Source organism: Labeo rohita, chromosome 6, assembly GCF_022985175.1.
Source record: "Labeo rohita strain BAU-BD-2019 chromosome 6, IGBB_LRoh.1.0, whole genome shotgun sequence".
NCBI lineage: Eukaryota > Metazoa > Chordata > Actinopteri > Cypriniformes > Cyprinidae > Labeo > Labeo rohita.
In genome coordinates, this window is record NC_066874.1 from 24,786,842 (window position 1) to 24,803,662 (window position 16,821).

The following is a 16,821-nucleotide window of genomic DNA, read 5'->3' on the forward strand; positions in this document are numbered from 1 at the left end:
AAATCAATCATTCATACCACCCTTAGCCAAATGTGTGGTTCAATGTCTAAAAAAATAAGCCATCAGCATGTTAACCTATCCAATACCATCATATTTTACAGTACTATTTTGTTGTGACTGTGACTGTTAATACTCACGCTAATGTGTTAATAGTCATAACACATTATTCTGCTATTAAAACAATAAAAGGACAACATGATCTCAGCTGACTAAAAATAACATCAGCGCTATAACTACTGTCAAATGGCCATAACTACACTACTACTATGTCTGAACCCAAACAAAAATCATCAAAGCAGGGTCTTTGAGCAATGAACCGGAAGCAGCCACACTCCCACTGGTCCTTTAAAGACTGAAATAAAGAGTCTTTCATTGTGACCTTTTCTTTGTGCTGTCACCCATACAGTCATTAGTCCAAAGGAAAGACGATATGGGTGTGATGCTAAACATATGCTCATATACACGACTAACGTTACTCTAAAGCAAACCTCGCTATTACTGGATAAGTCAGTTTTGACGGCATTTTAAAGGCTGCAGTAGGCATCTCCTCTCTAAGAGCCAAAAATTGAGGACTGTAGGTGGGGACCGTGAATTGTGCCAGGACTGCATTGTGGGCTTTGAGAAACAGATACGCAGTCTTAGCTAATACATAAATATATATATATAACGCATACTTCAGGAAGTCAAACCTTGGGGAAATTAAAAACACATCAAAGACAGAAAGAGATAAGCATGTGTGTGTTTGCAAAACTGCATCAGCAAGGACACAAGATGATGTACGCAACTGTCATAAAATCCAAAAACACACGACAATGAAGTAAGTGAAGCCAAAGCAAGCTAGCCCATCATTTGTAATCTGCCTCTAGGTGCTGTCTTGATTTGCTGTGTGGGAGATGTACTGAGAATGAGCGCAGGCTGCACTGATGGCAGATCAGCTGTTATATCAAACGATTCTCTGGAGCAGAGATAAATGAGAATCTCTTTTTATATTTCGGTAATGCTGTTTAAGATATTGTGTTGCTCTTCTGAATCTTTCATACACCATTGCTGAAAGGCTTATATAACACATAAGGATGACTAAACACACACGCAAACAAACAGAGCCCCTTCTGCAATGAATCACAACGACAATAACGGCACATTAAATGTAAACAACCACACACACACACATCTGTGTTATAATTCTTCAGTGTATTTCTGTTTCACCTGAGGTCTTGGATCACTGTTCATACTGAAGACCATTTAAAACGCTAAATAAAGAGTAATGCTTTGTTTATATGAATTTTATACATGTGCATATGTGCGTTATGGGCATGACATTGAAGCTATATATCACATGTGACACCAGTCCACTTTATGCCAAGTTCCATTGTCTGAGTGAGCGATTTACATGTCTTATGGCAAGCTGTTTTAACATTTATTCCATAGAACTTTTATGTTACTAATAATTACTTTAATGTATTAGTGACTAGCATTTTCTTTAAATGTGCAATTAACTATTCGTTAGATGCTAGCAATTACTGGACAATAAATTTCAAATTTTGCTATTGGTCTGTTGGTGGGATACTGACAGTTGACTTCTATTTAATGGGCTGTATTTATTTCATAAAGATTTTAATATTTATAAATAAAAATTTACATCTTTACAAATTTTCAAATAATTTAATTATCGTGTTAATGCAGGCGAGTAATTTTTCCAGTTTAACGGGGATAGAAGTATTTAACGCAGTTAACGCAGGGGCGGGCCTAGGGTTGAACACCTCACTCACAACTGCTACTTCTGTCTCTTTTTTTCTTGACAAAAGTTGCATTTACTTAGACGCAGAACGTCTTTATGACCACAGGAAACAGAAGATATACCAAATATATACCAAAATACTGTACCAGTGATACCCTCAGTCATAAAAAAAAATTTTAAAAATATTTAAAAATATACTGTCCTCATGTTGTTTCTAGATATTTGAAGACTGAATGTGAAATTATTGCAGTATATAAAAGTATAATTAAAAAATTCAACGTTAGGTGGGATTAATCACGATCTTTAGCGATTAATTTCAGAAAAATGTGTGATTCATTATTTTTTTAATCAACTGACAGCACTAAATTTAATACAAAAGATATTTGAAGATTGAATGTGAAATTATTGCAATATAAAGTATATTTAAAAAATTTTATGTTAGGTGGGATTAGCAATTAATTTCAGAAAAATGTGATTGCTTATTTATTTTAATCGACTGACAGCACTATATTAAATACAATGAATAAGAAATAATACCTAACAGTACTAGTGAAAATGTAAACAATACATTCTGATAATTAGAATACATACCATCAGTAACTATTTTAACTATGTATCTAAATGACAGGGCTTTGTAGAATGCAATGAAATAATTAGCAAAGGAATAAGTAATATCTAATGCACACTAGAGAAATAAAAAACAAACCAAAAAAAATAGTCACTATTTGAAAAAAAAGGTACCTTTTCATTCTAACCAATAAATGTTAAAACGGCTTGCCATACATGACCTCTCATTGAATCTTATATGGGTGTTGATTGTTTATGGAGGAAACATTTGTTTAGGTCTATTAATAGCACTGTCAATGTGTCAAGCAGTGTGCTTATTAATAAAGCATAGGCTTTAGGATAAATGTTAGTTTACCCATTAAAGTTTACTTATAAACAGATTAAGTTACCCTTTATAATAGCATATATAGTGTAAATATTATTAAAGCTATTGTTTTCAAACAGTATATTATTTTAATATATTTTTCCATTATCAGATTAAGTAAAGACTAAATATACAACACTGAATATTATTAGTTGATAGAGTCTGTATGAAGTATGAACAGAGACATATGCAGAATAACCGTGGCCTGTAAATAATCACATAAATATGTCCAAAGCGCTTCACAGATTGGGTGTTTTTGTTTTGCGCAATGCAACAGTAAATAAGGACACATATAAAAGTAATGTCAGGACAATTAAAGAGCAAAACAAAGCGGAATGGACGTTTAAAACGCGGATAAATGCGACGTTGAACCAGTGAGATGCAGAAAAAGAGGTCAGTATGTTTTCGCGAGCGGCGGCGGCGACATTGAAGCATCATCATCACGGAACCTGTGTGTGGATGCTCTCGTCGAGGATGCAAGACTGAGCCTGTCATTTAATACATATCCAGCATAAGTCACCCGTTTAAACAAGAAAAGAAGAGCCGTTGTTGTTTAAAGGCTTACCCTCCGACAGCTCCAGGTCCAGCTCAGCGAGCTGCTCCCGGACCTCTTGGGGGAGAGCGGACACATCCACACCGCGCTCCGCCATTATGGCCTGACACCGGGGGAAAGAACGGCGCAGAACGGTTTACCGACAACTAAAATACCCGTGTCCTCCTCACAATGAAAAACAAATGGCATTAGATAGCAGACCGAGCTCCATCATCTCCGCCATGCCGAGAGAGAAATCCCAACCGATGGGAAGAGTCACATGACCAGAGCTCGGGATGAGGAGTCTGGGAGCCAGTGCTCTGAAGCCGCGGCGATTTTGCTCCCTCTGCTGTGGTGAGAGAGAATCATCTTTATCAAACTCAATATCTTGAATTCAATGGTGAAAAGTAATGTTTATTCCCAAAAATGACAATTCTGTCGTTATTTATTCACCTTTGTCTTTCTAAGTGCATAGGTAGGCCCAGTTTCTTTTGTGAAACACAACTAGAGACATTTTGATGAAGCTTCACGTCTGTCAAAAGGGGGAAAACAACATTATATAGGGGTTTTGAAAGACCAGTGGGTAAAATTTTGGGTAGGTTATTCCTTTGAAGTGATATACACAAGTAGGGCATGTAACACACACAGCATAATTGATATCAACAAACTATGTAGGCTATTAACCAATTAGCAGGTACTTACTGTAGCATTTTAGTCTTTACCTGTGTCTTCTGATTTTGTAACTAACATGTTAATTCAAGAACATGTCCTCATTTTAAATACGTTATACACTGGCAATATACAAGGTTTGTATTGTTTATAATATATTGCTCACACTGATAAACAACACTGTGCACATGCACCTCATCCAAGCTGTTCCATATACACAGAGCAGTCAAATCCCACCGTACCACTTCTATATACACAGAGGAATAGCTCTCCTTCAAAACAAGGTGATCAAAATTGCATAAACCAGCTCAACGCATCTCATTGAATGTACAAGAGGATAGAGTTCCAACAATGTTTAATTGTAACATATCTTAAGGACCGTTTCAGTTAGTCAATATCATACAGTAAGCAATGTTTGTACGCTGACACTCATTTCATATTTACAGCTCTAGTTTAAGGGCTTCACTTACACATTACACAGTTTGGGATCAGTGAGTTATACACACTGTGGAAAGCAGTACGTTCTACATCCAAATAGGATAAATCCAGATGCAAGGAAGGTCAATGACAAAAACTGATATGGCAGATTGGATCATAAAAAAAAAACACCTAGATAATCTACACATAATCTAATCAAAACATGATATTAGAGGAAAAATGATGCCATTGATCAAAACTAATTAATGCCAATTTCCTCCACATAAGAAAAAATGCTTTGGTAAATCATAACAAATGACAAAAGGTCATAAAAATGACATTAAAAATCATGCCTATATGATATTTAAACAAGATTTATTTTGGACCTTTGATGTCATAATTATGACTTTCATGAAATAATTATCTATTACTTTTATGTCATGATTTTGTCTTTTTATGTCATGATTTTTTCTTCTTATATGGCAAGAATGGGCTTCCAAAAAAAAAAAAAAAAGATATTTAAATTTAGATTTAAAAAAAACCCCAGCAAGTTTTGATACAAAAGCCAAGCTTAAACTAACATTATTCTATTTTTTTTAAAAAGTGATCAGGCATGAACGGTTTAATGGAATACAACTTAATAAGTTATGTGTTAGTTGTGTGCACCAGATGAAAATCACTCAGGGTGGCCAAGTGTGTGTCTTTCAGGCCCCAAAAAGAAATAATGTTTTATTTCTGTAACACCATTCTAACACCCAACGTATTCATTATTAAGCATTTCAATAATTTTGAAACGAGACTTCACATTCATAGCCGGGTTAGTTAACTACTGTACATTCACAAAATGCAAGCACAAGAGTCATCACGCGTGAGTTTTTGTGCACGTGTTCCCTGTTACGAGACCAGATGCATTTCGACTTTGGGGGCCTAACCTCTAATGCAAAAGGATTTATGTATTTTGGTTAAAGATACCTATAATTCAGCAGAGCATATCATAATCATACTGATCTAAAACATGTCCACGTGGTTACGCTACCCGTTATATCCATATATATATTGCAAAATGCAGACAAACCAATAACGATATTCAAATATAAAAATATATTTTCTCTCCATTCTTAAGCGTTTGCGAGTCCATTCTGCGGCGACAGGTTACGCTAAATGTGAGACACGATCTTCACAAAAACAGCCACAGAAGCACGGACCTGAGAGAAATTACTTTAGATACGACAATAAAATTAAGACAGAGAAGAAGAGAAGGGAGAAATGGAAAGAGCGAGTATGTGTGAGATAGCATCACCAAGAGAGACTGAGAAAGGAGGTGTTAAACTTATCTGCATAGTGTAGTATCATCTTTCTATTGTGGCCAGAATCATGCAACGAATCATTATATTAGAAAAACCATTGAATAAAATGCAAAATAATTAGAAATATCTGCAAACAAGACAAATATCAACTCAATGCATTAGTGAGAAGATCTATACAAGTATATGTAAAGGTGTATTTTATAGAGATGACTGAAGAGACTTCATTTCCACTGCAGTGCTTCCTAGTCTGTGCAGTCTGACAGGGGCGTCCTATGATGTCACTACTTAGCCTGGGGAGAGTCTGTGATAGGCTACGGGTGAGCGGGGTGTGGTCAGAGCGTGGTAACATTGGTTCCCATTTGTCACATGAGAGCATTTACAAACACACCAGGACTGACAGTTTTGAGGGGGAAAGGGGGCTTCGCTCTTTTGAAAGTATATTTAGTTCCCATTGGCTGAAGGACATGCTCATCATCTGGATGTGGGCTGCGATTGGGAGGAAGCATCTCCAGCTGTGTTACTCCACTGGCCCGAGCCCATTCCCGCTAAAACGGCAACAGCCTCTGCCGCACGCACGCTCAGACCGTTAACCGACACCGGCGCCGGTACCGACATGGGCATCACCAACGCTGATGCTGCATTCTCATCCACTCCTGCAGCTATAATGAGAAATGGAAGAAGAATGAGTGTTACACATAAGGGATTTAGGATGAATAAAGATAATATGTTGGCCGGATAGGAGTAGGAAGATGATGATCTACCAAGATAAGCTTTTTTCTGCATGGCAGTAACAGGGCAGTCTTTATGGGCCAACAGCAGCTCTTTCAGACGCGTCACCTCAGTCCTCAACAGGGACACTTCACTCTGTCAAGGATATATAAACAACTGTATCAATGTAGTCTTATTATCAAATTGCATGAAGGTCATTTTTGGATATACAGGGTTCATACAGATACTGTAAACTACAATTCCAGGACTTTCAAAGACTTTTCAAGCACTAATTTTTTTATTTTCAAGGACTTCAATCAGAGATTTCACATAAGGCTTGATGTTTTTTACTGTTTAAGAAAAAAAAAAGTAGTGTGAAACCACTCCGAAGTCCCGATCTGAATGATTTGCGAATAATGACTCACGAACCATCATTTCAGATCAGGACCTGCAGAGCGGACGGGAATCATTCAATTCGCAGAATGATTCAAGAACTCGAAGTCCTGATCTAAATAAAATGATTTGCAAAGTTCCGTTCTAAATCAAATGATTCACGATATGCGACTTGAGGTTTCGATTTAAATTAATTGATTTGCAAACCCGCTTCAAAGTCCTGACCTAAAGCAAATGATTTGCAATATGCGATTTGAAGGCCCGATCTGAATCAAATTGCGAAATGTGACTTGAGGTTCCAATTTAAATCAAATGATTTGCAATATGCAAAGTTCCGATCTAAATCAGATGATTCACGATATGTGTCTTGATGTTCTAATTTTAAATCCACAAAGTGGATCATGAATCAAATGATTTGTGATATGCGACTTGAGGTTCTGATTTAAATCAAATGATCTGTGATATGCAACTTGAGGTTCCGATTTAAATCAACTGATTCATGATCCACAAAGTTCCGAACTAAATCAAATGATTTGCAACATGCGACCTGAGATTCCGATTTAAATCACCTGATTCGTGATACACAAAGTTCCTATCTAAAGCAAAAGATTTGTGAACCCACTCCAAACTTCCAATCTAAATCAAATTTAAAGTCCTGATCTGAATAATGATTCACAAACTATCAACTCAGATCAGGATTCGGAGCGTGAAATCATTCAATTCGCAGAATGATTTAAGAACCTGCTCTGAAGTCCTGATCTGAATCAAATGATTCGCGATACGCAAAGTACGACTTGAGGTTCTGATTTAAATCGACTGATTTGCGATTTGCAAAGTTCTGATCTAAATTAAATGATTTGCAAACTCACTCCAAAGCCCTGATCTAAATAAAATGATTCGCGATATACGATTTGAAGGTCTGATCTGATCTGAGCACTTCAAAACAGTGAATCATGTTGTAATGCAACGTTTTTTTAAAATCATTATAAGCAATGTCGAAATTTGAAAATGAATGGCTCCTCTAATTTGATCAGGTTTTTGCTACTGAAGCGCTTTAAGTGAAAATAAGTCGAGTTTGAATCAAACAGACTCGATTGATTGGGTTCATCTGTTCCTCTTTTTGTATCTTCAGCCATGTTTACATGACACTGTCAGTACTACTACCAGTTTAGCTCGATAGTTTTATGACATTAACTAAAATAGGCAAAAAAAAAAGATACATTGTCTTTCAATAATTCAAGCACTTTTTAAGTACCTCTTCAGGAATATTGCTATTTCCAGGGTTTTTCAGGCCTTCAATTTGAAAAACTCAAATTAAAGTACTTCAAAAACTTTAAGCACCTTGTACGAACCCTGGATATACTATCTCTGATCTCTTCATCCAAAAATGAAAATTCTGTCATTAATTAAGATATTTTTTATGAAATCTGAGAGCTCTCAAGGCCCACAAAGGTAGTCAGGACATTGTTAAAATAGTGCAGGGTGACATCAGTGGTTCATCCATAATTTTTTGAAGCTACAAGAACACTTTTTATGCGCAAAGAATACAAAAATAACAACTTTATTTAAAATTACAGTTGAACCACCACTGATGTCACATGGACTATTATATTGATGTCCTTACTGCCTTTCTGGGTCTTGAACGTGACAGTTGCGTTGGGTCAGAAAGCTCTCGGATTTCATCAAAAATATCTTAATTTGTGTGCTGAAGATGAACGAAGGTCTTACAGGTTTGGAACAACATGAGGGTGAGTAATTAATGACGGAATTTTAATTTTTGGGTGAACTATCCTATTACTTTGCAGAGATAACAAGGAAAAAATAACAAAAAAAAAACAAAAGGAAAAGGTAAAAAGGATCATTCCCCCCCAAAAAATTCTGACCAGCCGGATCCAGCAATGCTGGCTCAACCAATGACATGATCAAAAATACAAATAAACTCATTCAACACTCTGTCAGACTCACAGTGAGCGTGACGTTAGAAGTCGCTAACTCCTCAGCGCGCTTCTCCAGGGCATTGACCCACACTTTCCGTTTTTGCCGGCAACGGGAAGCAGCAGCTCTGTTCCGTTCAAGAAAACGGCGTCTGCGCTCATCCGGCTCAATATCTGCTCCTCGTCGTCTGCGTCCTCCTTTTGGTGGAGCAGGGGATACCTGAAAGACATTGCATGAGCTGTCAAAATACATTGAGAACTTCAGCATATGCAATTTATTTGAAACAGAGTTTTACATTGTTCAAAAAATCTATTTCAAATAAATGCTGCTATGTTGATTTTTGATAACAGCTGATGACAGTAAAAAAGTGTATACTGATATATAATGCTTTAGTTGAGCTTATTTACTATAAAATATCCCACTTAAACCTATTAATTTACCAAACCCTATTCAAAATGAACAGGCAAATACTAGCATATATGCAACACAGGTATGAGATGTCTGTGAGCACCTGTGGTTGAGCAGGTGATGGTGTCTCAGTCTGATCAGTTTTTTGTATTGGTGCTGGTCCACTAGGACTCGGCTGAGATAGTGCTGCTTTTAGCCTCTAGATGGAGACAGATCCCATACACAAACACAAGGAAACGCCACAACGTTTAATTTAATGCTCAAAACCTGTGTGTTACTTTTTTGTAGTTAGTTAATCGTTACATAATAAGCCCATTGTTAAGCATTTATACCTAAGTAAACACCGCGTGTGCTAGCGTGGGTGTACGTGTGCGCATTCTCACCGTCTTGGCATCAGAGTGTGTACTGTATCCAGACGGAGAGGAGGAGCCACTGCTGCTCCCACCAATAGGAGGGCCTGGAATCCCTGGGATATTGGGCACTGGGTTTGATGATCTGGCAAGCTATATATACACACACATAGCAACACAAGCTTAACATTCTATAAACACAAAGCATAGAGACAAACAAAAAACAGATGTGAGCTTGCTTTGAGGGTCATATTGCTGAAAAAGTTATAAATAGATACTGTAAAGGTAATAGTAATTACTACTGTTTTGATTTAGGAATGATATCTGTCTGTGGGAAGTGGAAACACACTACACATGTTCATAATCGACTAGCCAGTCGACTTAAAGACCATCTGTATAAAAAACAGCTGGACAGAGTGCAGCGGAATGCATAAATTTGGAACTATTTTTAACTTGACATGCTGATGGTGCAAGAAGTTGGAAAAAAAACTGTTAAAAACAGCACAGAGTGCAAGAACACAAATTCCTCCACAAGCGTAGCAGATATTCCAGACTTCCAATGGCATTAATACTAACTACTGAAATAATTGAAATAAAGCTGTAATATAAATATTAGATGAATGTATATTATGTAGAAATGTTGTCTTGGCAAGTAACTAAAAATAAAATAAGTTTCAAACCCATAAGACCTTTGTTCATCTTCGGAAAACAAATATTATATATTTTTGATTAAGAGTTTTCTGACCATGCATAGACAACAACGCATCTGCCACATTCAAGGTCCAGAAAGGTAGCAGGGACATTAATAAAACAGTTGTTGAACTGTTGAATAAAGACGTTATTTTTGTTTTCTCGTAGCTTCACAAAACTAAGGTTAAACCACTGATGTCACATGGACTACTTTATCAATGTCCTTACTACTTTTCTGTGCCTTGGACGTGGTAGTTTCATTGCTGTCTATGCAGGGTCAGAAAGCTTTCAGATTTCATCAAAAATATCTTAATTTGTGTTCCGAAGATGAACAAAGGTCTTACGGGTTTGGAACGACATGAGGGTGAGTAATTTATGGCAGAATTTAATTCTTGTGTGAACTATCCATTTAAGTACTAAAATACTAAAACTGAACAAAATTGTACAAAGAAATAAAAAAAAACTAATAAAAGTGACAAAAGCATGAAAAAAAAATGTAAAGGAAAGCTGAAAATACAAATAATACTAAACTGACAGCTACAACCTTTTATTAAATAAAACAAATAGATTTCACAAAAAACCCAGAGACTGGAACACTGGAACACTGTAGTGGCCATGATTTAAAAGGAATAAATTTAGGAAAGCTCAGAGAGCATTTAAAGGAAAAGTTCACTTCCAGAACAAGAAATTTACAGATACTCGCCCCCTTGTCATCCAAGATGTTGATGTCTTACTTTCTTCAGTTGTAATGAAATAAGGTTTTCTGAGGAAAACATTTCAGGATTTCGCTTCATATAGTGGACTTCAATGGTGCCCGCGATTTTCAACTTCCGAATTGCAGTTTAAATGCAGCTTCAAAGGGCTCTCAGCCAAGGAAGAAAGGTCTTATCTAGCAAAATGATTGGTTATTTGCTAGATGAATGCTCATCTTGTCTAGCTCTGCGTGAAACTGTATTCCAGTTCAAGACAGTTAGGGTAGGTTGGTTAAAAAAAACTCCCATCTCATTTTATGAACCGGAATACAACCGGAATACACAGAGTTCACACAGAGCTAGAGAAGATGAGCGTTTGAGGTTAAAAAGTATATAAATTGTTAATTTTTTTAGGAAATAACAAGTTGTTTCACTAGATAAGACCCTTCTACCTCAGCTGGGATCATTTAGAGCCCTTTGTAACTGCATTTAAATTGCATTTTGGAAGTTCAAACTCGCAGGCACCATAGAAGTCCACTATATGGTGAGAAATCCTGAAATGTTTTCCTCAAAAAAACATAATTTCTTTACAACTGAAAAAAGAAAAACATGAACATCTTGGATGACAAGGGGGTCAGTAAATTATCAGTACATTTTTTAATAATTTCTGGAAGTGAACTTCTCCTTTAACTGCGCTGTACACTCTCAGCTTGATAAAACCCTCTCCAAGAATTTATGTCGTTTAATTCAACCCCTTTATTGCACCAGTGTTAAAACTAATAATAATAAAAGTATTAAAAATGAAACACAAATAAGCTAGCTGACCTCACTGACTACTTGACTAGTTAGATGGCAAATGTATAATCAACTACCCTGACTCATGCCATAAAAAGCATATGTGTGAGATCTCATACCGATATGACTGAAGTCTGCCCTGGACTGGGCAGCAGAGGAACAGTCTGGCCATTTGGAAGCTGCATCAGCATAGGAAAAGAACCAGACGGCGAGCTGAAAAGAGAGTTACAGAGGTACTATTTTAGGACATTTTTCCTCACGCAGGGTGAGGAAGCAGAGGTGTGAACACTGAAATGACTCATGCAATTAAAAAAAAAAAGTTTCTGCTTCACTCCTGAGGATGAACACAACCTATCACAAAGTCAAGCTTGTGATTTCATGTGAGTGGATCAACACCTACAGTGCATAAAAAAGGCACCCCTATTTGAAACGAACCGCCCTCAAATCTAGTGCTTTTGTACCTGAGTCTGTTTGACGGAGGGGTCCTAGTGATAACAGAGGTGGGAGAGGGCTGAGTCGGGTTCATGGCGTCGAATCCTTGGTGAAGTGGGAGCGAGCCTGGGCGCACTATGGTTGGTGTAGGGGTGGAACTCGCTGCAGTTCGTGGAGGAACATCCTGCAAGAGTGAGATACATGACAACATTATAAGCAGCACTAGAAAAAACAACAGTGAATACTGTAATCGATCTTCTCATAAATTTAAATTAACCTTGGCTTTCCTCAAAGCAATAGGCTCTTTTGTCATGGCAACTGCATCTTTGCTGTTTGTCATGCTGGAGGCGGAGTCAGGGCTGTCAGGAGGGGAGGAGTCAATCTCAAGAGGCCCCTCCCTCTCTTTAACCTCTGTAGGTGTCTGTAGAGCTGGAAGCTTTGAGGTTCAAGAAATCAAGTTCATTAACAAAATTCTCTCAAATAGAGCATATAAGTTGCTAACCTTTTAATATTTCACACATTCCTTATTTGAAATCTTACCGTGCCCTTAATTCTCCTTTCCTCTTCCTCCTGTGTTTTGCGGAGATCTTGCTCAAAGGAGCCAGCCAGCTCACTAAACAACCCCACCTCCTCACAGTTCTTAAGAAATCGGGTGGGAGTGGGTGTCTGATCTGCACACACACACACATTTGTTTGACTGTATTATTGAGGACATTGCATGGACTTCCACTGATTTTCTATCAGGTTAATGATATTTTCTATTCCCTAACCCAACCTCTAAAACTACCCCTTACAAAAACATGTGCAAAACACTAGATTTACATCAAAACATGCTCTGGCCAAGTCTTTTTTAACTAATAAGGACCAGTAAAATGTCCTCACTAGTGGGTTGTCATATTATTTGACTATACACTACCAGTCAAAAGTTTCTGAACAGTAAAATGTTTAATGTTTTTTTAAAGAAGTCTCTTCTGCTCACCAGAAGCAGAAAATATCTTTACTATTTAAAATAACAGTTTTCTATTTGAATACATTTTAAAATATAATTTATTCCTGTGATCAAAACTACATTTTCAGCATCATTACTCCAGTCTTCAGTGATCCTTTAGAAATCATTCTAAGATGCTGATTTGCTGTTCAAAACACATTTGTATTATTATCATCAATATTTAAAACAGTTGAGTACAAATTTGTCATTATTCTCTGAACAGAAAGATCCAAAGATTAGCATTCTTCTGAAATACAAAAGCTTTTGTAATATTACACACTATACCATTCAAAAGCTTTAAGTGAGTATAATTTTTTTTTTGGAAGGGGGGGATAGAAATGAATACTTTTATTTAAGCAAGGATGCTTTAAATGGATCAAAAGTGATGATAAAGAAATTTATAATGTTACAAAAGATTTCTATTTGAGATAAATGCTGTTCTGAACTTTCTATTCATCAAAGAAACCTAAAAAAATTCTACTCAGCTGTTTTCAACATAACAGTAATAATAAATGCTTTTTGAGCAGCAAATCAGAATATTAGAATGACTTCTGAAGGATCATGTGACTGGAGTAACGATGCTAAAAAAAAAAATCCAGCTTTGAAATCGCTAAAATAAATTACATTTTGAAATATTTTCAAATAGAAAAATATTCAAATTATTTTAAATAGTAAAAATATTTCAGAATTTTACTCTTTTTGCTGTACGTTGGATCTAATTAATGCAGGCTTGCTGAGCAGAAGAGATATTAAAAATTAAAAATCTTACTCTTTAAAAATGTTTGACTGGTAGTGAAGACATCTGGACTCACGAGTATAGTTTAACAAGCACATACACAGTATTAGCAACTAATACAAACATTCAAAGGCGGCTATGTCATTGGTGGAGAATAAATATCAGATATTGTCAAAAAAGCAAGTTATATGACTTCTGTCGTCTGACACTTTAATTGCTCAAGCTCTTTAAAGCAGAATGGATCTGCCTTATCTATTACAACATAAATAAACTATATTATTGGAATCACTCCCAGAATGATTTCTTTGATAAAACATTGACAGCCAATCAGAATCTACCTGACTTTAAAGAACCGAAGCATTTAAAGCAGTAGATGACATAACTTAAGCGTGCGCTTATAATAAACACATTATTATCGTTCCTGGTGTGAACTGGTTATAACACAAGCTATGACCAAAGCTATAAGCTCTGACCAAAGAGAATGATAAATTCATCTATGTAGGCCACAAACCTGCTATGATAACTGTGTCTGTCCTAGCTTGTCCGAACTTCAGCGTCATCTCATGCTTATGTTTATGCACTGCCAAATGGTCCTCGTTGGTGAACCTCTGACATGAGAGAAACATCAACAGAGACACATATGCATTAACCCGCTGCAAAGTTTTCAATCAATTTTCGTCTCATCCTAATTCAAATCAGATGGAAGCCAGAAACACAGAAGCGGTGGATGATATCAGGCCATCTGTTGTTTTGATGACGGCTTATGTTATCTAGTTATGCAGTGCTATGGGAGCCTCTTACAGTTGCTCAGTGGAAGCAGGGATTAAAACAGCTGGTGTGATTTTAGAACAAAAGTTTGGGGCAACAATCTGTCACTGGCCCCAAGACTAAGGGCCAAAAAGATCTTAAACACACACCTTATATAAATAGACAGGGCTGGCATGAAAAGAAAAATTTAAGAATAACAATGCAAGAAAATAGCTCTTACCTGTCCACAGCCTGGGGCAGTGCAGACAAAAGGTCGATCGTCTCCCATTTTAGATCAACTACTTCCTGTGTCACTTCTAAACACCATCCAGAAAGAATAGTTATGATTTGTCTTATGAGACCTCAGACTTTTTAAAACCCCTTTTCTATTCGTTTCAACTTATTTTTTTAACAATTACGTGCCCATAACGCCTCTATTTAAAAGAATTCCTCCCAAACTTTGCATTTGAAATGCTGTACAGTCTCTTGACAGATGACAGGAATCCAGACTTCATTGCAGCACAGAGGCCTGCTAGGTTCAACTGATTGCATAATGTACATGACGATTACATGATAAGACGCTTTCATTTGACTATTGTCTGAGATCATCCCTGTTTAAAGAACATTTCCGCTAAATGAAACCCGCTTCAACCCAATAGCTTTATCACACCAACACATACCGCTAGCTAGCATGCGTTTCCTCCGTAAGCCATTCCAGAATTATCTATATCAGAAAATTACTCGACAATAGTATGTAATAAAACCATAACAACCGTTTTAACAAAACAATAACACGTCGGAAGGTTTGTCGTAACTCCTGGCGCGCTGTGTTTCTCGTTTAAAAGGTTCTTAGCGATGTCCGATTCGTGAACGAATCGTTCTTTTGAATCGGATCTTTTCAATAGATTTCTTGAATCGCTTCACAAACCCAGTTCGAACGATTCGTCCACGAATCTGATTGAATCAATCAACTGACAAGTAGGAGCATTTGAAGTGAACCGAAACGTAAAATTAACCTTACTTTAATCCTAAAGCTAAAATAGTAGGACTTAAAACTTAAAATACGCTTAAAATATATTGTAGATACGTTGTATATATTGTATGGCAGCTTTATCAGCACATGCAAAACCGTTAACGTTAGTAAAATAATATACTTTTTTAAACATTTACGGCTTTTAAAAGAAACAGCTGAAATAAAACATTACTTTATTAATATCGAACTTTTGATAAAACACCGACCACGAAATGACGCAATTACGTGACAGCGTACGTAACATCTAAATCATTTTACCCATTTTTTTTTCAAACGAACTGTTCAAAAGAACCGATTCGCGGAAACGAGTCGGACTTCCCATCACTAAAGCTAAAGGCTAATGCTAACTACACATGAGCCAACATGCTGTAACACCCGTTTACACTGCAAGCGAGCGACGCGAAGGGACAAAACAAGAACACCCTCATTATATTAAACGAAGCTACAGTGCCAGCGTACGAAGATTATAATCGATAATTATATGGGAGTGTTCTAATTGTGTCGCGTCTCATGCAGTGTACACACGGTGCTCATGACACCTCCACCATTCCAGCGACTAGTGCCGCTACACTTGAAATCGCTAATTGCAATGCATCCGATAATCCAAATGTGTTGCGTGTCACCTGTTCATCAGCCAAGGGTTTCAGTGTTTACAAACTTACCCTGCTCCTCCCTCTCTCGCTCGTTCCCTCTCTCTCCGCGTTCCCACCTTTGGAACTCCTTCATCCAGCTAGCTCACAATATGCAAATCTCGCGATATGTTGAGGTAATACTCAAAACCAGATTAAAGTCGTTACGTAACAGATTTGGAGACGTGATGAAAAATCCGCTGCTCTAGTTTACACACCTCTGCTGCACACCCAAGACGGGGAAAAAGACGGTAACACTTTACAATAAAGTGTCATTTGTTAACATTAGTTAATGGATTAACTGAGAGAAACGAACAATGAACAATACATTTTACACCGATTATTAATCTTCATGTTAGTTCATAAAAATACAGTCGTTTATTGTTTGTTCAAAGTGCATTAACTAATGTTAACAAACATTAGATTTATCGCATCCAAAATAAGTTTTTGTTTACATAATATGTCTGTGCACTGTTTATTATGTGTATATAAATACACAGTCTATATTTAGAAAATATTTACATGTATACATTTATATTCATAATTATAAATACATTTAATATATAAACAACAATATTCTTAAATGTATATATGTGCATAAAAATAGAATTTACTGTATAATGTGAAATGTCATGAAATTTTGGATTAATAAATCAAAAGTAGGTCAGTACACTTATAATACATAATTTAA

The 16,821-nt window shown here is 36.6% G+C and overlaps 2 protein-coding genes across 9 annotated transcripts in view; both read right to left on the reverse strand.

Annotated features, from left to right (window-relative positions):
* Positions 1–3,496, reverse strand: part of dip2bb (disco-interacting protein 2 homolog Bb) — a 46,435-nt gene extending 42,939 nt beyond the window's left edge. For all 5 annotated transcript variants that reach the window (XM_051112265.1, XM_051112267.1, XM_051112263.1 and 2 more), the window contains exon 1: positions 3,235–3,496. In XM_051112265.1, the coding sequence (XP_050968222.1) occupies positions 3,235–3,319 (85 nt within the window). In that variant the 5' untranslated portion in view covers positions 3,320–3,496. The remainder of the gene's footprint in view (positions 1–3,234) is intronic.
* A 712-nt stretch (positions 3,497–4,208) lies between these two features.
* Positions 4,209–16,302, reverse strand: atf7b (activating transcription factor 7b). Of its 4 annotated transcripts, none has more exons than XM_051112868.1 (12): positions 16,164–16,302; positions 14,710–14,785; positions 14,233–14,329; positions 12,538–12,668; positions 12,275–12,433; positions 12,027–12,181; positions 11,685–11,778; positions 9,422–9,541; positions 9,142–9,237; positions 8,661–8,849; positions 6,356–6,458; positions 4,209–6,253 (listed from the first exon to the last, which is right to left on the reverse strand). In XM_051112868.1, the coding sequence occupies exons 2-12, from the start codon at positions 14,755–14,757 to the stop codon at positions 6,066–6,068; spliced, it is 1,380 nt and encodes a 459-aa protein (XP_050968825.1). In that variant the 5' UTR covers positions 14,758–14,785; positions 16,164–16,302; the 3' UTR covers positions 4,209–6,065. The 4 variants fall into 4 exon arrangements, with proteins under 4 accessions (XP_050968825.1, XP_050968828.1, XP_050968827.1 ...); XM_051112871.1 differs by lacking the exon at positions 16,164–16,302 and adding an exon at positions 16,125–16,148; XM_051112870.1 differs by lacking the exon at positions 16,164–16,302 and adding an exon at positions 15,149–16,115.
* Between the last annotated feature and the right edge of the window lie 519 nt (positions 16,303–16,821).